The sequence below is a fragment of the Cajanus cajan genome, chromosome 9 (genome assembly GCF_000230855.2).
Source record: "Cajanus cajan strain Asha chromosome 9, NIPB_CcT2T_4, whole genome shotgun sequence".
NCBI classification, from domain to species: domain Eukaryota; kingdom Viridiplantae; phylum Streptophyta; class Magnoliopsida; order Fabales; family Fabaceae; genus Cajanus; species Cajanus cajan.
In genome coordinates, this window is record NC_138525.1 from 49,125,830 (window position 1) to 49,150,312 (window position 24,483).

Below are 24,483 nucleotides of genomic sequence, written 5' to 3' on the forward strand. Positions count from 1 at the left end.
TTTTTGTTTTTTTTTATATTGTGTTTTTTTTTGTTTTTCGTTTTTGTTTGTTTATTTTTTTTGGTTTTTGTTTTTTTTTTCGTTTTTGTTTTTTGATTTTTGTTTGTTTATTTTATTTTTGTTTTATTTTTGTTTTTAGTTTTTATATTTTGTTATTTATTTTCGTTTTTGGTTTTTGTTTGTTTGTTTGTTTTTATTTTGTTTATTTAGATTTCTAATTTTTTATTTTGGTATATTAATTTTAAATATTCAGTTTTTTTTTAATTTTTTTGAGTATTTTCAAATAAAATAATTTAGTTAAGTTTGTAGAATAAAAATAAATAATGAAATAATTAATTAAATAAATAATGAAATAAATATTAATTAAAATTTTTAACAATAGATAAAATATTTATATAAAATACTAGAAAACAAAATACAATATTTGGAAGGTTTGATGACATTTTAAGGTTGATGACTTGAACTTCCTTGACGGTAAGGACATTTTTTCTTTGAGTGACCTACATTTCTACATAGAGAACATCTTTTTGGTTGTCCTGGTTCAACCATATCCATTTCAGTGCGTATTCTGTATGACTTTGGACGACCTTTTTTATTTCTAATCTTTTCCGGATTTGGTATGATTTGCGGTTCTTCACAATCCGGCCAATAAGATTCATTAGGCAGTTCACCAAATAATTCGTTATACACATTTGAAACATATTGTAATGTGTATACCGGATCTATGTAAGATTTATAATCGTGGTGAACATGCTTACATGCAGCAACAACATGGGAGCATGACATGTGTAGCTTTTGGAATTTTCCACAGTCACACCAGTTGTCATGTAGTCTAACCGTGAAAGTTCTAGTAGGTCGTGTTTCCCTTGGGTTAATGGTCTCTTGCACCAAAAAACGTGTACTGTGACGATCAAATTCGAGGACATGATGAGTATTAGCCTTTGATTCTGCATCTCTCATGGCCCTATTCATTATTTCCGTATAAACTTGGCCAGCCCTAAGTTTAGCATCGACTTCCTTCCCCCTTTGGATGAATAAGGCATTACATCTCTTATAAGTCGACATGATAATTGCAGAAATTGGCAAATTTCTTGTTTTTTTAAGAATGGAGTTAATTGCCTCAGCCAAGTTAGTAGTCATGTGTCCCCATCGTCGGCCACCGTCCCATGCAAGAGTCCATTGTTCTTTTGGTATGGTGTTGAGCCATTCAATTACACCTTCAGTTTCTGGTTCGCTCCTTAGCGTGTTGTAGTAGTAATTGAATCTTGGCTCAGTCATCCCATAAGCTGTGAAATCAGATTTTGAAAAAATGAACAATTTAGTAATGTTGAAATATGATGAAACAAATTAAAGTAATTAATGATGCTAAGTACGTGCTTATAAGGATTCTAGAATATGGACTGCTTGTACTGCTTTAACTTCATTTGCAGTTGTAGCCTGACATCAAACTGATAGAGTCCAATTGCAATTTGGCTTATGGCAACCAATCCCCAATGAAGCTCATAATCTTGATAAAATGCACGACATAGACATGAGAGGACATAGCGACACCAACTGGGCTCAACAACATGCAGACTGGATTTCGAATTGGAAAGATAGACGCAAACATGTTATTTTCGGGGAACCACTTCAAGGGCCTCTCCAACACACTCCGGAGTATTTACAATGGTTTTGTGCTAATTCTAAATTATTTCTTTGTAGCCAGTATTCTTCATCTCATGCATCCACTTCTAGTACGCAACTCCCAACAACAACTGCAACAACATTCCCAATGGCTGGAGATAATCACCCACCTTATAGTGTGGAACAACATCCTCAGTCTTATCCATCATTTCATACGCACCATGAACAATTCATGTACACACCACCATCAACAACAACTCCAACAGGGGACTTCATGAGCAATCTTTTTGGCGTCGATGTATACACGCCACAAAGTGCATATAATTACATGCAAAGCATGAATTTCCCTTCATTTTCGTCTTATCACTTTGAGGTCGGTGGAAGTGGTTCGTCAAATACAGTTACCGATACTGTTAATATATAACATGACGAGGACCAGGTTGAACCACAACAACCACTCATTGGTCGTCGAAACCCAACAAGGAACCGACAACCTCCGAGGTGTGGAACGGGTGGACATAGACATCATTAAAGTTGGATTGTAATTTCCTGGATTGTAATTCTGTTGTTGTTCTTTTTTATTCGATCTCCTATTTTGTTATTGTATTTTATTTTTATTTCAAGTTGTTCATCTCAATTAATGTTGTTTTTATTTAAAGTTGTCATTTATCATAATATTTTCTTTTTTAAATATTTTATTTAAAATTAATTTTATTCAATTTTATTCTTTAAATTTAATTTTAAATACATTTTTATAATTTAAAATTAATAATTATTTCATTAATTATTTTTATTCTAAAAGCTTAACTAAACTATTTTATTTAAAAAATACTAAAAATTTTCAAAAATTTATAATTAAAATATGAAAATAAGAAAATTAAAAATCTGGAAAAAATAAAAAAAAACAAAAAAAAATGAACCAAAAACGAAAAAAAAAAACAAAAACGAAATAAAAAACAAAATACAAAACGAAAAGAAAAAACAAAAAACGAAAAAAAAAAAACAAACAAAAACGAAAAAAAACACAATATAAAAAAAAAACAAAAACGAAAAAAAAAACCAAAAACGAAAAAATAAAAATAAAAAAATATGCAGTTGAGGTTAACGTACAACCGATTTCTCAATGCATTGTTTTCTAACTTTGAGAAACTGAAGGTGAGAAATCGGTTAACCGATTTCTCACCTTAAACAGTAAATGGGTCATTTTGGTAAATAAAATGGGGGTGAGGTTATTCAGAAAAAAAAAAAAAAATTGATATATTAAAAAAAAAAGTCTGTATTTACATGTAGGCATTTTTTCACGCCATGAAAACCAAAATGGATAAGATGACAGCAGAATTCTCAAATCTCAATCCAAACCCTCATTCGTGGCTATGCTTTCTGCCGGTGATCACACGCTTTGACTCTTTTCCTTCACTAACACCCGTACGATGACCAACCCGTAGTAGGTCAATCAATCCAACGGCGCAGATCCAACCAAGCCAATCACACTCCCAAGGAAACCACAACTGCACTACATATTTTTTTTAAATAATTTTATATTTAAATTTTTAAATAATAAAAATTAATCAATTTTATAAAAATAAAACCCAAATTTAAAATCTTAAAATTTCAAAACTAAATACAATATTAATTAATCAAACAAATATCAATAATTTTTAATCAGCTCCACCCCATTAATAAATTATAAAACCTCGGCGTTGGAAGTTGCAACTTGGAAGGCCAAAATTTATTTGATTTAAATTTAGATTTAAATCCCAACAATCAACAATAATTAATAATAAATAATTAATTCCGAAATTATTTAATTTCAAAATAAAAAAATAAAAAAAAGAAAAGAGAGAGGACTGGGAAGAGAAGAGAAAGTAAAGAGAAAGTGGAGGGAATGGGAATGAAACCCTGAAGGAACGGTTTGAGGGGAAAACGCGAAACGCGAAACGCGAAACGCGAAACGCAAACGCAAAAGCATAGAATAGAATCGATTAAGAGAATCTCAATCATCCATTGCGGTCGATGATCCATGCCAAAGATGAAGCACCTTCTGAGAAAGCTTCACATCGGTGGTGGCGCTGCCACCATCAATCACAATCACGACCACAACGCATTGTCGCACGCGCACCACACTCCTCCTCCCTCCTCCTCCTCCTCCGCGCTCCCTTCGCCCACCGTCGTCTCGGATCGGAGCCCCGTCGTCGAGGCGCAAAACGAAGTCGTCGATTTCAACCTCCTGCAAGAGGAGGAGTTTCAGATGCAACTCGCCCTCGCAATCAGCGCCTCCGATTCCGATCGTCATGACACCGCCGAATCGGCGCAGATCGACGCCGCCAAACAGATCAGCCTCGGTTACTCGGCTTCTCTCACTGACACTCGTGCCCTAGTTCAGTTCCAATCCCTTCGTTATTGGGTAATATTTCAATTATTAATAATTATAATTATTTAGGATAACGCTTCTATATAAGGCATTTTCGTTTTCTATTTCTCCTAACTGAAATTAGCCGCCTGTAAATCACATTTAATAATTAATTAATTATATTATTATTCAGAGTTTTGTTTTGTTTTTTTTTTTTTTTTTTATATATATTATTTATTATTTATATTATTTATTTTTATCTGTTTTGGATGTTGGATTAAGTTTGAACTGTCTCTATTTATATGCTATTTGTAGACAGCCATTTGATGTTATTGAAAAGTGAAAAGGAAAAAAAATGAAACTGTTGGATGAAATTATTTTGGAAATGTAGTTTTTAAGAGTTTGTGGTTTTGTTACTGTGGCAGAACTACAATGTGATTGGTTATGATGATAAAGTGATGGATGGGTTTTATGATGTTTATGGGGTTACCTCGAATTTGGTTGAGCGGGGGAAGATGCCATTGTTGGTGGATCTGCAAATGGCTCCCGTATCAGATGTTGACTGTGAAGTGATTTTGGTGAACCACGTGGTTGATCTTGAGCTCAATCTGCTTGAGAGAAAGGTGTGTAGTTTGGTCGAGGAGTGTTGTGTTTCTGAGCTGGGACTGATTTTGAGTGGCTTACTCCAGAAGCTTGCGGATGTCGTTGTTAATAGAATGGGTGGACCGGTTGTTAATGCTGATAAACTTACAAAGAGGTGGGCTATGAGGAGTCGTGAGCTACGGGATTCTATGAGAACCATTGTTCTTTCCCTTGGCTGTCTGGATGTCGGTCTTTCGCGTCACCGGGCCCTGCTTTTTAAGGTAAGATTTATCATTTATCTCAATTTGTTGATTTAAGAGATTTGCATTGGAAATTCAAATTTGAACACTTGAGAGTTAAGATAACTGCTTTAGTGCAATTTTTTTTTTATCATCATCCAATTGTATGTGGAAAAACATTTCCTTTTCCTTATCATCCAATTTTATGGCCCATCTTATTTATTCTGTTTTTGAGATGTGTTGTCATTAAAATGGATTATGCATATGATATGATGATATGATTACATCTTTTTGATGCTTATAATCTGTTTAGCAGCAAAGCTAACATTGTACTAACCAATTAATATCCACAAAACTACAATGTGCAAAATTCACATTGTACCAGTGTTGTTAAATGGCGGGCATGGCGGCGCCATAACGGTATGGCGGCGCCACAGCGGTAAATGGCGTGGCGGTGGATGGCGTCCATGGCGGTCATGGCGTCGTTTTTTATTTTATATTTTTTTCCGGGTTTGGGCCAGGGTTTATTCCGGGTTGGGGGATCCATTATGTTGCAAAATAGGGTAGCCGCGCGTGCCAAAGGAACCCTAAGTTGAAGGTCTGATTCTCCTCCTCCGTGCATGACGCACACTTGCTGGAACCACCGCGTCCGACGAGACCGTCTGCCACCGCCGTTGCCGCTGCCGCCTCCGACGACGAGAACCGCCACCCGCCTTCAACGACGAGAACTGCCACGCATGCGATTCTTCTCCTTCCGTGCATGCGTTTCAGCCGTTTCTAATTTTTTCCCTCCATGCGCGACCAACGTGCTGCTGTCGACGCGAGAGCTGCTGCCAGCACCTCCAACGCAACCACCACTGTGCACGACAGGTTCTTCTCTTCTCCCTCCGCGAGACTGGTTGTTCTTTCTCCACGACAACTGTTACTCCTCCGTGTGGCACCGCTGCTCCTCCGTGCGCCACCATTACTCCTCTGCGTGTGACCACTCCTTTTCCCTCCACGTGCAGTTCTGCCCCATTCCTTCTCCTTCCACAAGTCTCCTCCTTTTTTAACATTGTTGCTTTGTTTTGATGGCTATTTAATCCTTTTGTTGGTTAGGGGTTTATGTTTCTTTATGATGACTATCACTAGATTATAAATGCCATGAATTTTAGATTGTTATATTGTTGGTTTTAATATGTGACTATGTGTTTGTTATTTTTCTGTTTTTGCATCATATTATATATATATATATATATATATATAATATATATATATATTTTGTCTGCCATGATGTCCGCCATGGAAATATGGCACTTAAAGGTCCTTGCCGCCATCCGCCGTATAACCTTACTGAGAACCTTGCATTGTACTAAACAAGTTATATAATACCTTCAATTTTAAAGTTGGTGATGCAATTTATATGATTTGAACTAAAACTAACTTCAGTCCTCTGGCGCTTAGGTACTTGCTGATAGGATTAACATTCCCTGCATGCTGGTAAAAGGGAGCTATTATACAGGAACTGACGATGGGGCTGTGAATTTGATTAAAGCTGATGATGGGAGGTACTTATCTTATGATTGAATGTTAATTCCCTTTATATTATTGCTTTTAAGGAAGTTTTAATTCAATGAGCCTCTGATGTAATTGATGACAGTTGTTATGCGTTCCATTGAGTTAGACATTCTATATTACACATTTACACTTCATCATCATGGTGGTCCAGACTCCAGAGGCAGGGTTTCCAAAAGCATTTTTTTCTTTAACATTTTCCATTTTGTATTTCTGATGCTTTGTAAAACACTGCAACTCCTACGTGATGGAGAAGCTGGTCTACCTTTCTGTATTTAACTAGTATATAACATTGTTTAACTAAGCATAGGCTATTGCACTGACTGTGATTTAGATTGTAAGGGAGTGATTTGATATTGTTGCAGACTGGTCCATAAGATCATTGGAGTACATCAACCCCATTTTATTATTATTTTAACATTTTAATGACTTTAAGTTGCTCTATTTGAACTTTTTTCTTTCAAGGGATTTGAAGCCCACTGTTTAACTTATATCATTTGACATTATTCTCCTCATATTTGGCCAATGACCTTCTAATAACATTAACGGTATAGGTTTTACTTTATGTTGGAACAATTTCAAGTGCTGTTATTAATTTGTTGTTCTGTTGCAGTGAATACATTATTGATTTGATGGGTGCTCCTGGCACTCTTATTCCTGCTGAGGTACCCAGCAGCCAGATTGAAAACAGTTTTGCTGTTAGGGGTTGTGCAGAGATTGTAGGACTACCTAACAAGGCTCATTCAATGGTAGATGATGGAACTGGTGTGGCAGGAGTCTTTTCTGATTGTGGTAGGATTTCAACAGTTGGGAGGGTCCAGACAGAAGAATTATTAGTTATGGGCAGTCAAACAAAGCCAGATGAAATAAATCATGTTAAAGTAAATAAGACGAGGAGACTTGAACATACAGAATCATCACCTGCAGAAAATATGCGTGTAAAAAATGTCTCCAAGTATGTTCTCAGTGCAGCAAAGGACCCAGAATTTGCTCAAAAACTGCACAATGTTCTAATAGAGAGTGGTGCCTTGCCACCTCCTGATCTTTTTACAGATATAAATCCCCAAGATAGGGGTGTAGGTAAAGTAAATGAAAAAATTGTTGGTGATACTGTTCAAGGTGACACAAATAGATTGTTATTAAGCTACAAAAAGCCTCTCATGCCCTCACATGGGATGGGCTCTGCCAGTGATACTAGGTTATGTCAATCAGCTGACTTGTTAACTGAGCAGCAAAAAGAATTGCATACAGATGATGTTGAATTTTACAATTCTTCACAGGGTGATAATACAAGGAATGCGTATTTAATGGTTTCTGACAGAGATAATGACGTAGATCAATCTAACACAGTAAATGTTGATTTGGCTTCTATCCATTCAAATAACATATGTAAAGAAAAGTTTCCCAAGTCTTCCTTGCCCAAGGCAGCTATTTCTTGCAGAAGACAAAATGGGGTTGATTCTTTCTGTGACGATGATGAAAATGGTTTTAGAAACAATGTTGAAGCTTCTTATAATGACATTGAATTGGGGAAAGATTCAGCTGTTCAAATAAATGATACAGGGGTCAATGTAGATTGTTATGGTGGTAGAAACAAGGAAGTTAACCCAGTGCTTGGTGAAGGCACAGAATGGGAAATTCAATGGGAGGATCTTGACATTGGTGAGCGTATTGGTATTGGTAAGTGTATTCCCTGGATTTTAATGTTACATTTTAGATATACAAAGCCATATAAAAAATAAGGTTTTGCATGAATAAATTTCTTGTAGGCCTCCTTTTTTGCACTTCTTTTTCAAATAAAAATCACTTTTTTTGTTAAAAGATAGGTTTTGAAAAAGGGTCTTGCTAACTTGTGCCCTAGCAATTTCTTTTAAAATGTTAATAATAATTATGTAAATTTTTCATAAAACTAGTAAAGGCCTATAAAAATAGTTGTTCTAGTGCTTTCTCAGAAGCTAAAAGTAGTAGTTTCGGGAAAGAGGTGTATAACAAATTGCACAGTGGAATAGAACACTTTTAAAGCTTAAACTAAAGGGACATTAATAAGATAATTGGCCCTTATAATAGCTTAATTGTTTCTTCACGCAGAATTGGAATTTAGATGTTTAGCTAGAACTTCATCTCCATTAATGGGAAATTCTTTGTCTAAGATGCTCTTTATCTAAGATGTATTCTTGCTACTCAAATCTTGTACACTCATGTTCTTGTAGGTTCTTATGGTGAAGTTTATCATGCTGATTTGGATGGCACTGTAAGTACACTCACATTTTTGTTGTCTTTAGTACATCTACAGTTTTCTTTCTAATGTTTTGTTTTCATTCTATTTAATATGTTATGGGAATTATGGTCTGAAAATTTCCAGATAACTTCTTGATGACTTCATCATTCTGGTTTATGCTACACTTTTGAAATAACATTTGATGTCCCCATGTCTTGTTTCATATCATATTAAGAATATGGACACATTTTAACTTGCAATGTTTTCACTTACTCACAATTGAGTCTATTCCTTGAGTAGTTTTGTGATGAAAGAATCTAGAATGTTCATGAAATTCTCACTTATGCAGAAATTTGTAAAACCATGCTTTTGAGAAGACACAAATATGTTTTTGTGTTTCTAACTTTCCTCTATATTCAGATTCTGAGAGGGGTTGGGCTGACATAGGGTCTAGCATTAATCTTATTTTAAGATAACTTGGCTTCATGCATGTCTTTGAACATGCACCTTCTTTCTCTATGGCTGTCTAGATATTTAGTAAATTGCTTTTATTAGACAAAAAGATATGGATGAATACACACACATTTTTTTTCCTTATGCAAATGGACACATGTGAACATTATATGTTCTCCAGGTTCCATCTATGTCATCTTGATTTTGGTGTTGTAACTTTTGTTGCTCGTATCCATGAAAGATCTCATGATACAAGACTTGCTTTGATTGTGAAAGTACGTAGTAGTATTTTTGTGCACTGATTTTGGTAATTTTGCATGAATGGGTTGTCATGACAGGAAGTTGCTGTAAAGAAGTTTTTGGACCAAGATTTCTCTGGTGATGCACTGGCTCAGTTCAAATCTGAAGTAAGCTATTGTCTCTATATGCAGATGTATAATGCAGTCATATGCACATATAATATTCAATGCCCATTTATTGACTTTTTCAGGTTGAGATCATGTTAAGGCTGCGGCATCCTAATGTTGTGCTCTTCATGGGAGCTATTACTCGCCCCCCACATTTATCTATCTTGACAGAGTTTCTTCCAAGGTTAGTTTTGTTTTATACATTATGTTACATATTATTGGTTGGAAGACTGTGTGAAGGTTGCAAACGATTTGGACTTCTCTTTTTGTGATTTTCTTGAATAGTCTTGTTTACATTGATATCATGATATAAAATGCTTTATTTATTTATTTATTTTATTGATTCTGCATGAAGGTTAGTTTCATATATTGATGGCTTTTTTTTCTGACATATAGCCAACTTGCAACTTTGGTCCTTACTAAATCAATTGATTAATTTTTTTTCTTCTATATTCTTGTTTTTCTTTTTAAAGTATATGTGTTTCTTGACATACAGAGGCAGTTTATATAGGCTATTGCATCGTGCCAATCTTCGACTTGACGAGAAGAGACGGTTGCGCATGGCTCTAGATGTGGTATGAGCTGAAAATACTTTCCCTTTCTTTTTGTTAGTATAAATAAGAATTCATTAGGAAGAAGAGAGGAAAAATACAACTAGCCCTGTGTTGAACACCAAATAGAGGCCATGGATACAATTCTATCCCAAAATAAGTTTAGGGCCCCAGCTAGCTCTTTATAAATGCGAGCATTCCTCTCCAACCAAATTACTGTATAAACAATAATACATCATATTGTCACAAAATCTTAGCTTCTTTATTCTTGTCTGACCCTTTATACTGAACCATATGGAGATATCCAATGTTGATGGTCACCCAATTGGCACCAAGCACCCTACAAATTATCCTCATTTAACTTTATATATTGTATATTAGTTCTCTTTCGTTTATTTAATGTGAATTTACTGTGCACTTATCAGGCTAAGGGAATGAATTACTTGCACACAAGCCATCCTATCATTGTCCACCGGGATTTAAAGTCTCCTAATCTTCTTGTTGACAGGCATTGGGTTGTTAAGGTATTCTTACTTGAATTCTTCGTCTGGGCAGTTTACTTCACAGATGAAAATAAAAGGAATATTACTTGATTGCTTGAAGAGTAATGGATATTTTTTTTTCTCCATCATTAATAAATTTATATGGCTGACAAATGTGAGAATTGAAGAAATATCAATTTATTACAGAAACAGGTTAGGATTAAACATACCAAGAGAGTAGTGTAATTGATGAACATAAAGATGCACAAATTCCCCATAAATTAGTGTAATTAATCACCAATTTACTAACTCCTTGCAACTTCTTCCTATTTAATGGATGTCTATTAATGCTCCCCCCTTAAATGTTCACCTTGTCCTCCTCAAAGTGGATATCTTCAAATTTCAAATACAAGATATCTTAAACATTCAATAAAAAAGTGAGGGTGGGTGTTGCATAGAGAAAAGAAGAGAGGAAATTAAGGGTCCAGAGTTCAGAACAGGTGATTCCAAGTTCAGAGTAGAGAAAAGAATGAAGGTGGGTGTCACTGGAAATTTTGCTAGAGATGGGTGGGTGTTGGTCGCCCATTATAGGAAGAAAGGTGGGTGGGTGTTGTTCACAGCCTTAGTTTCGCATAGTAGATAGAAGAGTGGCAAACTACATTTCAATTAGCAATGTTTAACACGGCCCCAAAACAACCTTGTTTTACTTGTAGCAGCCCATGACTGCTCCGCAATGGTATCGCACACTATTGATATCTATGCTATATATGATATAAACATACATACTCACTAATATTTAAGCACTTTGAATTAAGTATTATCTCAGAAATTTCTGGGATGTGACATTTTCCCAAGCCATGTTTGGCACATATTAAAACGTTTTCAATTTGTGCTTAATCAATATGGCATTAGATTGGTGTTAAAATTATGTCTGACATGGAAAATATGTTACTAGGTTTGACACAAAATGATTTTTAAAGAATATAATGTTGGTAAATATTTTTTTTTTCACTTTTAACTCCAGCAAGTGATGGACATAGAACTATTGTACATTGATCAACTTAACCATTCATTGAAATTAAAGTTGATGAAAAAACAATGCTTTTCTCTTTGCCTTGTCATGCCTTCACATTTTTCTGTCCTATCCTTTCTATATACTATTGAAGTAGAAATATTATTATTATTATTATTATTATTATTATAATTATAATTAATAATAACTATTATTATTTATCTTTTGTTTGTCTTTTCACAGGTCAGTGATTTTGGTCTGTCGCGGATGAAGCACCATACATTTTTGTCATCCAAGTCTTGTGCTGGAACGGTAATTAATGTGGATAAAATCTTTTGGAAATTCTGTTATTACTCCTCCTTGTTCACCATTGACATAAAATAATCACTGTAGTTGGTTTTATTGTAGGATATATAATTTATTCAGAGAAAAAAAAATCACTAACTATATCTTTTGCCTGCAGCCTGAGTGGATGGCACCAGAAGTTTTAAGAAATGAGCCAGCCAATGAGAAGTAAGTTAATTCTGCATCTGTGTCTGCTTCATGGAAATATAGGCATAGAAGTTGGCAATGTTATAGTTAACGTTTGCATGCAGGTGTGATGTGTATAGTTTTGGTGTGATCTTGTGGGAGTTGACTACCACAAGAATTCCCTGGGAAGGTTTGAACCCAATGCAGGTTGTTGGAGCTGTTGGATTCCAAAATAGACGGCCTGAAATTCCAGAAGATGTGAATCCAGCAGTAGCACAAATAATACGTGATTGCTGGCAAACGTAAGTTATATTTCTCTACTTAATTTTTCTGATTGTTAAGTTAGCATCTAGCACTATGAATGTCAAAGGAAGTTCTGATATATGTGTAGTTACCATTTCGCCATCCCTTTATGAAATTGGAATGTGAACGCAGGGATTTGACTCCAAAGTAAGTTATGGTTAAGTCATCTCAGTCTTCGATGAGAAAAATAATAGTTGATATTCCAGGATATACATGATTTGTTTTGCAAGTATCATAATATCTATTGTTCCCTTTTCATCAACAACTAAGGGATGTAATGAATAGAGATTTTAAGAGATTATTTTGACAAGATTTGATAGAATTTTTTATATTGTCCGTTTGGCCCAACTCATTTGTAGCTTAATTTTTACTTATTAAAAGTTGTAATGACCGCCATAGCCATCACACTACGCAACACACAACTACTAAGCATAAACATATACTGAAACAGTTATATAGAATATACGCATCTACCTCTACCTCTGATGAATATATATAACTACGTTGCTTGCCCAGCTACCATATACAAATATATATATATATATATATATAAGTATCTGGCAACAACCGGTAGTCTACAAAAATAACAACATCCAACTCCAAGCATCACCTATGGCTCCACTGGTATTCTCCGGTTTATTCCTATCCTACTCTCATACCACGTATGATCATCGCAGTCCACACCACATGGAAATAGAAGGGTAAGCTAGTGAAAAGAATCAACATATATATATATATATATATATATATATATATATATATATATATATATATATATATATATATATATATATATATATATATATATATATATATATATATATATATATATATATATATATATATATATATATATATATATATATATATATATATATATAAACAAGGTTAAATACCTCTTTTGGTCCCTTATAATATTTTTTTGTTTCAATTTAATCTTACTTTAATTTTAGGTCTCAATTTGGTCCCCAATAAATTAAATCATTGCAATTTGGGACTTTCGTCTAAATGATTTAAACGGAGTTAACTGGTGGCCACGTGGATGTCAGGTGGATGCCACGTAGGTGGATCCCAAAATACTTGAATACACCTGGAACCAGAACGGCCCGTTCTGGTTCCAGAATTTCGTGCAAAAAAAAATCAAAGTACAGAGCATTTCAAACACTAGATTTGGTAATATTGTTAATGGGGATTGATAACTTCAATTGCTAAATATTTGGGCTATATAGTGTATCATTAAGGACAATGCAGTGTATCACTAAGGACAATGGTAACAAGTTTTATTTCATTGTTAGTCAAACTGAAGTGAACCACTTACTACTAAATTGACACTATACAGTCAAGGATGAAACGAAACGATGTTTCCCTTTGAAGTCATTGACGATGTACCCCAACAATAGCAACCTGTTCTTGAGGAGGTACAACCTGGATTTTTGTGGATTAGGGTTTCCCTTCAGTTTCTGAACCATGTTTCTGTCTTTGAATTTATATATATTATGCATTTTTATTTTCAATTTTTGAATCACATTGCGGCATTTTAGTCAAGATTTTGAACTGGATAAGTTCAAATCAAAGAAGGATTTTGGAAGGTCTTATCTTATTTAATTTTTTTTTTATTCATAAATGAATATTAATTTATTGTATTTTTTATTTATTATATTTTTATTAATATAGATATAATAAAAAAAACACAATAAAAAGCATGAAGTTGGCGTTTTGGAACGGGCTGTTCTGAATTCAGAACGGCCCGTTCTAATAGCAGAACGACCCATTCTGGTTTCAAAACGGCCCGTTTTGCTGCACTCATGTTGTGTTAAATTTGCATTTGGAACGGCCCGTTCCAGTTGCAAAATTAACACATAACATGTGCATGCAGAACGGGCCGTTCTGGTTCCAGGTGTATTCATGACATTTGACATCCACCTATGCATCTACGTGGCATCCACTTGGCATCCACGTCAGCCGGAGTTAACCCTGTTTAAATCATTTGGACGAAAGTTTCAAATTGCAATGATTTAAATTATTGGGGACCAAATTGAGACCTAAAATTAAAGTGGGACTAAATTGAAACAAAAAAATATTATCAGGGACCAAAAGAGGTTTTTAACCTATAAACAACTTACAAACCAATAACACTATCATCATCCTCAATAATTCAACTTACAACACAATAACACTATCATCATCCTCAATAATTCAACATACAACACATAACAACACACAACTCAACCCCAGCTTCACAACCCAACTACATATAGTACTATGTCAGGATAGTACAATTGGATTTAGGCCTATTACGATATTAGCTAGCTTAACTAAGCCACCTATGGGATTAGCCTACTGACTATCCTCCAAATACTACAACCCTCCGATACTCGGTTAGGAACTAAGTTCCCAACTTCGTACTTTATTCGAATTGGTCGCTTGTAATCGATATAGCTCGACCTGGTCCCTATATTGTGGTCGCTTCATACATGTGTGCCTGGACCTTGTCCACACACGAGACCAACTAAGTCTTAGAGGAGAACAACACATCATCCACTCCAATGAACAACTTCCCAATGAGGGTTTTCAGCAAACTTGGCTCTCAGAGCACCACAACTATCTCAATCCGCACAATGGGATGAATAACTTCAAAAACTTCTCTAGTCCTAGTGATCAACAACTCATCATCACAACACAATCAACATAGGTTTCAACTCATCATCTAAAACAACCTTCAACTTGAACCACACAGGCAACTCATAACTTTAACAACACAGTTTATCAGCACAACAACTCTTCAACACTGTTTAACAACACAACAACTCATTCGATTCATACATATAACATCTCTACACACTACACAATTAAAGTTCAACATATAACTCTTAACTCGCAATCGTGTCTTCTCATCATACTACAAAATTCATCATTTTTCAATCATAAAACCAAACATATTCATGCCCAACGCAAGTAAGCTCGTGCCTGACCTGAACCCAACCCGAGAGCTCTAAAGCTCTCTCACGCTTGACGTAGTATTATCATGCCCGTCGCCCTTGTAGGTAGAGACTCCCAGGAGTCTCCACGCCTGACGCACCCATCCTGCACCCGACGCCATCTAAATAGAGACCTCCAAAGGTCTCCATGCCCGACACCTACCTTGCACTCGGCGCCATATCAGTAACCTGCTAGACAAGGCCACTATCTGATATCGCGCCCGACGTAGCTCTCTTCACGCCCGACATGATCTCATCCAAAAACTCCCATTTACAATCGCGCCCGGCGCGACTAACCTCGCGTCCGACGTGATTTAGAAATGGTTTCTCCTGATGAATACACGCTCAACGCCAAAAACACGCGCCCGACGCAAATTCAAACAGCAACCTCCACAAACTTTGAAAATTCCAACAAAAACCTGGAAATCATGAGATACAACCACATGCAATCCATGAAATGAAATACATAAGTTCCATACAACTCAAAAACAACCTCAGATTCAACATGCAACTACTCAATGTATCAAAGTCACCAAAAATCCCATTTTTTTCCAAAACCCCGAAAAATGAGCAATTCTCTCAATTTACCCATTGATTCTCAAAATTCATACGTCAATTGAGTTCTTAAACTCACATGCAACCACAAACTACATTCTAGCTTCCCTCACTTGAAGATTGGCCCAGAACAGCTAAAAAGAGGAAGAAGATTTTCCCCCGAAATTCAACCCTCGGACTTCAATCCTCCAAAACAAGTTTCTTAGCCTAAATTTGAAGAAAAGATATAAGAAATTAGTGATCTAGAGAAGAAGAAGAAGAATCAATCAGAGAAATTTGGGAGAGAAAGAGACTCACGAACCAGAGTCTTTTTCTTTAAAACTTCTCTCTAATTTCTTTGAGAATGAGCTTATGAGGCTATGTTCTCAGAGAAAGCCTTATATACTCTTCCCCCTAGCATCCACTAAACCTTGAACCAACTTACTACGTTACAAAAGTTGAGTCAAACACATTTGTATAGAAACTCTTAAAAAATAAGTAGTTTATTATTTGTGAAGAAATAATGAAAAAGGGAGCTTTTGGAAAAACTAAGAGAGTTTAAGTGGAGTTATTTTGTTAGTACACCAATTAATATTTGCATGTATTTTATTTTATTTTGTTGAAACTCATGCTTCTCTAAAAAATCTTGTTAGCTGTTTTCCTCTTGCAATATATATTTTTTTATTTAACTTTTTTCCACTTCTTTTGATTGCTAATTAGTTTTTTTTGTAAAGAAGATAATTTATGTTGTATATAACCTTGTGAAGTGTTTACTATTTAATCGAGTGTTTTGACATATATAATACTTTTTGAATTTTTTTAATGTAATTTAATATTATTGAATTTTGCATAAGTAAATTTTTATTTCTTTAAAAATATTATTGAACAATATATAATGAATTAAATAGTTATTATTTATAATTAAAATTTAAGTTTTCTTAATTTATATTATATATTATTTGCAAATTATCATTAATATAAAGTTTTGTTTCATCAAGTAATTTTTGATATTTTTGAAAAATTAAACCTTCAATATTTGTTTGATTTTTTTTATTTGTTATTAAAATTATTTTACATGATACTTTTTTATTTTATGGATACATTTTTACATTTGATGAGATAACTAATTTTATACAATTGAGGTTTTTTTCTCTTTAAAAAAACCAAATAACTTATAGCTTAAAACAAACTTTTAAGCAAAACAAAAAATGAAATTTAACAAACAGCTTCTAGTCTTTTTTATTTTATTTTATTTTTTGTTTACTTTTAGTGTTACTTAGAAGTTACTTGAAAGTTGAAAGCACTCCATAGATTTTTAGCAAACATTCAAAGTTATAACAGTCAATGAAAAAGATAAAAAATGATAAAGTTTGGATAAAAAAGTAAAAGTAATATTATCTCTGTTCTTATTTATAAGATGCATTATAGAATAATTGTTTGTTCTTTTTTATATAAGATTCAATCCATATTGTCTCGTGTATCAATTATTTTTGGATTAAGATACCCTTAATTAACAAATGTTCTCTTAATTTGGTTGAATACATCTATCTATACCTATTATAAAGAGGATATATTTTAGTAATCACCCTTTTGGTCTCCATTTTTTAGTGGACGATTATACCTCTCGGATATAAAAAAATCTTATATATTTTTTGTTTGTGTGTAATTATTAGGGACATGAAGTGTCTCGACCTCTCTAGTTAATTATAGGCTCTTTAAAGGGTATGCACTTTAATTTTGCCTCTTCATATACTGAGGCTTTGGAAACTATTAGGGGAGTATTCATTAGGAGAGGGGAGTAATATATGAGTAGTTTTGAGAAGGAAAAAAAAAGACAGATTTATTGTTAGGAAAGAGAAGTAATAATGATTTCAATAATTATTTAATGATATGTTAATATGCCTCGGAATAAACCTTGGATTTTTAATTATATTTTAGTGGTTTAAATAATATTACGGTCTTGGAGTTTTCATCATTTTAGATATTGATCTCTATAGGAACCAAAACCATATGTTGACACTATAGGGACCATATCTTCACGGAAAAGTGATCATTAAGGAATAGAAACTACAAGAACAAAATCCCAAATAAGTAAAAAAAAAATAAATAGAGAAGATAACGAAAACCTAAATAAGTAAAAATATATGAATTGATGTTCTTAATAATAGAAAACCCTAAACAAGGATTATCCCCCTCCCCTCACCATAAAAAAAAAAAATGGAAAGACATAATATTTAAAGTTCCATTGATACTACTGTTTTGTTCTGTTTTGATTTGAGTTGGATTGGTCTTGATGCAGGGAGCCACACTTGCGGCCATCGTTCTCACAGCTGATGTCTCGTCTTTACCGTCTTCAACATTTGGTTGTCCCAAAACCAAGCTCAACTCATTAAACGAAGTTGTCTATAACATAGCTATTGTAATTGTAATAATACTTAAAGTTGTTCCTTGGTTCAAAGAACCAGTGCAGCTAAAGTTTTTGTTTTTAGTCCATCTTGACATATTAAGATATTGCTGAACTGGGAAGTGTGACGTACATTCAAAGTTGGGACTGGACACAACCCGTTCAGAAAAGAGCAGGCCCCTCCCCTAAATCTGCATAAGTGCAGTGGAGGTTTAGCTGGAATAGGTACAAATGAAGGATCCCCAGAGGGAAGAAAAGCAAAAAACAAAAAGGAAAAAAGTACAAAAATTATTCTTTGTCTGTAGAGGTCTTATTTGGAATTGTAAACATGCGATCTCTCAGGTTCTAGTGGAATTGTAAAAAGAAAAGGAAAAAGAAAAAAAAAAAAAAGTGGAAAGAAAGGATGGGGAAAAGGAAAATATGTATTTCCCATTACTCAGCTTGAGGTTTTCTTGAGCAAGTATACTTTCTACCTGTTGTTATGAATTATGATCATTCTCTCTTAAAGACTAATTTGATATATGGCACGGACTGCAACTTTTATGGAAATATTTAGTTATGTTCTAACTTTTAAGTTTCAGAATAGTCGTTTCTATGGCATTTGGTAAATGTTATGCGATCATACGGGAGTGTTTATCGAATATATAATAGGATTACTATCGTTTTATGTATCAAGGAAGATGAAACTGTCATGCTATGAGAAAGACATAAAAGTTTAAATTAATAGATTGTTCAAATATTAGGGAGTCTCACTATAACTGTTTTACATTCTTTCTCGTAGCATTATCTTGTATATATTACTGATGTAAGGGGATTTAAATCTTTTAGTTTTGTTTTTTTAATAAAGTGCTCATACGATGTTATCATAAAAAAGAGCAACAACGCAGTATGGGATGAAAACCTTAAATTAAGAAATCCTATGTGGATAATGGTATGATTATTAGTTAGGAGAGTGTAGCAAAAACGAGAGAAGCAGAGAGAATGGGAATGGCAACAATACCCATACGCATCTCTTGTGCTTCACCAACATCAAGATCAATTCTTTCCCCCACCCCACGATTCCTCTCACCATCTTTCACTCCATTTGGCGTTCACGCAAGAAGCACTGGGTCGTTCTCGTTGAGTTCCAAGAACAGCGAAACAGAGTGCCCTGTTCCGCAGGAGCAGCAGCCCATAAACGAATACCACTCCCTCTCCACCTCCTTCCCCTTCTCCTGGGCCGCCGGAGACGCCGTCGAGTACGCCTCCCGCCTCTTCGCCACGGGGGCCTCCTTCGCGCTGCTCGTGGGCCTCCCCGTCGCCTGGGCCCAGGCCGAGGAGCCCGTCAAGAGAGTGCTGTGTGCGGCGTCCAGTGGGCTCTTCGTCGTCACGCTCGCTGTCGTTAGGATGTATCTGGGCTGGGCTTACGTCGGTAACCGACTGCTCAGTGCCACCGTTGAATGTATGTCTTCCCTCCCTCATTTTTTAACACTTTAATCATATCATTTGGTCACACACCATTATATATGATAAGATTTTTGATTTTTATAATAGTTTCTTTAAAAGTTAGATAAAATAACTTTTTGATTAATTAACTATGTAGATACACTTAATGTTCCTAAAAATTAAACTCACTATACTGCTTTCCGCTGCCAACGTGTGTTGCACATTAGATGAATAAGGATGAACTTCTTGAGATTGAGAGTATTTTTCTTTTGTTTCCGACTTCTAGGTTAACACTGTATCCTTCTATGAATCCTCCTACTACGTTATAAAGAAAGTATTAAATATTAAAGTCAATTATTTAATGTCTTTAAAATGTAAAATTTATACAAAGGAAATAAGATAATCAGTTGGAGGATATTGTTGGAAGATTTTTTCAAGAGTATGGTGATGTATAAGAATTATAGGCAATTTGAGTTGTATACATTCGGGAAATAACTTGCAAATCAAGCTATTTATTATTTTCCTTCTTCTCGGAGGTTTTCTTTTTAATGAAAGATTCAACAATTAACAGTGTTAAAATTTGGGAATGGTATGCATAATCATCCTTCTCTTGATTGATATTGCAGATGAGGAGACAGGGTGGTATGATGGCCAGGTATGTTTTTCTTTTTCCCGAATATTTCACCTCATTTTTATAAAATCTTGGTGCAGTGTAATTTGGAGGTTTTAATTTCTCCAAGTCCTAGTGAAGTCCAACATCTCTTAGCTTAGGTCTCCCAATAAATGTAAAATACACTAGTGTATATTAGTGTGAACTGTGAAGTCCACCACAACTATTAAAAAAAAAATATTAAGTCTATTTGGATATAAGGTATAAGTGTTTCAAGAACTTCTTTATTGAAAATATAGAATATTTTTTAATAAAAAAACTCTCAAAAATGTTTCTAAACATATTCAAACAAGTTCAAAGTCATCAATCTTAGCAGATTTTATACAGCACAATGGCTTATGAGCACATGATGTTGCTTAGAAAAATACATGGACGAATTAGTTGATGAAATTGATGGATGTCATTTGGTTTACTTTTGATATTAAGCCTAAATGCCTCTTGACAGATATGGGTGAAGACTGCTGAAGTTTTGGCCCGCGATAGACTACTTGGATCATTTTCTGTAAGCATTCTATTAAACTACTGTCACTTTCGCTGTTGTTCTCATATAGTCCTGTGAACCAACCCATAATGCATTATTGCTTTATTTTGTACCTACTATAATTGTTTTTTAAGATTATGTTGGTAGTGGAGCTAGAATCGCTGTTTTAACTGTAACATCCATGTGACAGTGATTTTGTTAACAAGTTTCAAGAATTATTTGAGTTAAACTGCAGAAAGATGCTTTTGCTGAGTGACTGTTGCTTAAATTTCTGTGAAGCTTTATGATTTACTCTCTTTTCCTTTTTATAAGTGGCATTTAAAAAACTTTTGTTGTCCCTGTGTATAAGAGCTTGTTCGGATATATGTTAAGAAAAGTTTTTGAAAGTTTATCCCAATCTTTTCCTACCCAATCACTATGCTAACCCTAATAGTACATAATATTTCTTAATATTTGGTGTTTAACCGAGCCGAATGACATGTGATCCATGTAATGACAGTTGTTGCCATTTGTCACATTTAGTAATGTATACTTTTTACAGCAACCACACTCTAAGTTTGTCAATCATAAAATCAATTATGTTTTGCTTTATAATAATTTGACTTACCGAGAATCTTTTGCTATGTTTAAGGTAAAGCCTGTACTGAGCAGATTGAAAATTACTTTGGTGAGTCTGGCAACTTCGTTACTTGTATGTGCTGTTATCCTCGTTAACATTGATGGGGACCAAAATCTGACCTCAAAAGAACCTGGAGTTAGAGTTGTACCTGGAGTTTACAATGATGAATCTGCAAGATTATTTGAACCAGATGCCTTTTGTGGTGAACCTGATCTTCAATAATACATGATCACTCATACTAAAGCATTATCTAATCAACGTTGGACTCTCCATGCTCCAAATATTCAGTATCAAAGTCTATATTACCTGTACATATCTTATATTTCCTTTTACACACCATATGTTTTACTGTAATTTTGAAAATAAAATGAACATGCGTACATTCAGTTTCTTGAGTAATCACTTATTTCCTTCCTTTCTTGAGTAATCATTCTCAGTTTACAACGTTAAGTTTTTTTTTTTTTAAAGGAAAACTACCACATGTATCACTGTAATCAATTAATGTGACTGGTAAGTTTAACTTAACAACTTTCAAATATTTGAGAGAAAAAAATTCACAATAGAGAAAGCCCTGATCAAAGAAAAAAAAATGTATCTAATTGGAATGAAATTTTGGAAAAATACATTAGAGTGTGAAAGAAAAAGGGTAGCACAAGAAATTCAAGTTTCCTTCAGCATCCTACTCTCCTAGGTATTGGCAGCCATGTTATATTTATTTATATAATTATTCTCTATTTTTTATTATTATTATTATGGATTAACATTAATTAATTAAATTATATTTATATATTAATATCAATTATATTGCATACTATTGTCAATTTATGGATAATGCTTATTGGGCTTTTGATAAATAGTCTGTGATGGGTTGGACTATTCGGTAGCCCGTTGAGAGGTCCCTGGTCTCTACTGGTAAGGATAAAGAACTTGTTCCGGCCAAAGGGTGCACTAGGGTTTTTTCCTAGGTCAAGCCTCAAAGCCAGAACATTCAAAGTGTAATCTGTCGTCTTAACTCTAGGGTTTTAGGTTTTATATTTTCTTGTTTGCGGGCCTCATGGGCCCCGAGAATGAGGGGATTTCCTTAACCGTTTTCATAGAGAACATTTGATTATTAGAAGATTTCTATCCTTAATTCTCGGATCAACGTGAAAAGTGAGGCTTGCTCGGATACTGGCCGAGTCCATACTGGCCGATACCAACCAGGCCGAGTCCATCCTAGCCGATACCAACCAGGCCGAGTCCATCCACCGACTAGGCCGAGTTCATCCTGGCCGATACCAACCAGGCCGAGTCCATCCACCGACTAGGCCGAGTCCATACTGGTCGATACCAACCAGGCCGAGTCCATCCTGGCCGATACCAACCAGGTCGAGTCCATCCACCAACCAGGCCGAGTTCACCAGCGTGACCGATATAGGATCGGGCTTTTACCGAGATCACCATCGTTGGGGGGGGGTATCAGGTTAAATTCTGATTGCTCCTACGCATGGGCCAGAACCAGATCGGCCGTATTCTGACTCCTCCCTTGACCGTATCGGAAACATACCGAGACGGTACACTTGCCTTCTAGCCCTGAGCATTATAGGCGAAAGGGCTTGGCTAGTCGGTTGTTTTTCGATGCCTCCGTTGAACTTATCGGAACATACCGAGACGGTACACTTGCCTTCCAGCCCTGAGCATTATAGGCGAAAGGGCTTGGCTAGTCGGTTGTTTTTCGATGCCTCCGTTGAACGTATCGGAACATACCGAGACGGTACACTTGCCTTCCAGCCCTGAGCATTATAGGCGAAAGGGCTTGGCTAGTCGGCTATTTTTCGACTCCTCCCTTGATCATATCGTGAATGGCGAGTTGGTGGATCCTCCCGAGGATGATTGAGCTTTTACTTTAGAATGTTGCGTTTTTCTTTATGTCTTCGTGTTTTTGCTAATTGTTGTCAAGAACTATTATGATCTTCTTTTTCGAGTCCTATATGAACTTTGCGCGTTGCTCTTGATATTAGTTGAACGACTTTATGTGTGTGTGGAGTAATTGCCGAGATGTTGATTATTGTAAAATCATGATGAAAATTCTAAGTTAAAATTTTTTCCAAGTAATCATCCAAATGCCGACTCAAATTTTAAGTGTAAAATTTCCCAAGTAAAATGAAATTTTTGACTAGCGAATCGTCCAAGTATCGATTCAGGTTTTTAATGGAAAATTTTCCAAGTTAAAATGAAATTTGGGCAAAACCAGTCTCCCAAATTCCGACTGGTATAACGAGTGGAAAATTTTCTAAGTTAAAATGAAATTTGGCAAAACCAGTCTCCCAAATTCCGACTGGTATAATGAGTGGAAAATTTTATAAGTTAAAATGAAATTTGGCAAAACCAGTCTCCCAAATTTCGACTGGTATAACGAGTGGAAAATTTTCTAAGTTAAAATGAAATTTTGACAAAACCAGTCTCCTAAATTCCGACTGGTATAACGAGTGGAAAATTTTCTAAGTTAAAATGAAATTTGGCAAAACCAGTCTCCCAAATTTTGACTGGTATAACGAGTGGAAAATTTTCTAAGTTAAAATGAAATTTTGACAAAACCAGTCTCCCAAATTCTGACTTGTGTAACGAGTGGAAAATTTTCTAAGTTAAAATGAAATTTTGACAAAACCAGTCTCCCAAATTCTGACTTGTGTAACGAGTGGAAAATTTTCTAAGTTAAAATGAAATTTTGACAAAACTAGTCTCCCAAATTCCGACTGGTATAACGAGTGGAAAATTTTCTAAGTTAAAATGAAATTTTGGCAAAATCAGTCTCCCAAATTCCGACTTGTGTAACGAGTGGAAAATTTTCTAAGTTAAAATGAAATTTTGAAAAGCCAATCTCCCGAATTCTGACTCGTATAACGAGTGGAAAATTTTCTAAGTTAAAATGAAATTTTGGCAAAACTAGTCTCCCAAATTCTGACTGGTATAACGAGTGGAAAATTTTCTAAGTTAAAATGAAATTTGGCAAAACCAGTCTCCCAAATTCCGACTAGTATAACGAGTGGAAAATTTTCTAAGTTAAAATGAAATTTTGAAAAGCCAATCTCCCAAATTCCGACTCGTATAACGAGTGGCAAATTTTCCAAGTTAAAATGAAATTTTG

At 34.9% G+C, this 24,483-nt stretch overlaps 3 protein-coding genes across 3 annotated transcripts; 2 read left to right on the forward strand and 1 right to left on the reverse strand.

The window, feature by feature from the left end:
• Positions 1-444: 444 nt before the first annotated feature.
• LOC145952133 (uncharacterized) lies at positions 445-1,278 on the reverse strand. The gene has a single exon (XM_083064364.1). It carries the CDS (start codon positions 1,276-1,278, stop codon positions 445-447), a length of 834 nt encoding a protein of 277 aa, XP_082920490.1.
• Positions 1,279-3,468: 2,190 nt separating this feature from the next.
• LOC109792453 (Protein kinase superfamily protein) lies at positions 3,469-18,562 on the forward strand. The gene is made up of 13 exons (XM_020351870.3): positions 3,469-4,027; positions 4,399-4,836; positions 6,238-6,341; positions 6,962-8,028; positions 8,559-8,599; positions 9,358-9,426; positions 9,510-9,610; positions 9,923-10,001; positions 10,403-10,501; positions 11,715-11,783; positions 11,935-11,984; positions 12,068-12,244; positions 18,057-18,562. Exons 1-13 carry the CDS (start codon positions 3,644-3,646, stop codon positions 18,148-18,150), a joined length of 2,772 nt encoding a protein of 923 aa, XP_020207459.1. The 5' UTR covers positions 3,469-3,643; the 3' UTR covers positions 18,151-18,562.
• A 303-nt stretch (positions 18,563-18,865) lies between these two features.
• On the forward strand, positions 18,866-21,755 carry LOC109792460 (YCF36, putative (DUF1230)). The gene is made up of 4 exons (XM_020351877.3): positions 18,866-19,602; positions 20,213-20,241; positions 20,702-20,758; positions 21,369-21,755. The coding sequence occupies exons 1-4, from the start codon at positions 19,143-19,145 to the stop codon at positions 21,576-21,578; spliced, it is 756 nt and encodes a 251-aa protein (XP_020207466.2). The 5' UTR covers positions 18,866-19,142; the 3' UTR covers positions 21,579-21,755.
• The last annotated feature ends 2,728 nt before the right edge of the window (positions 21,756-24,483 follow it).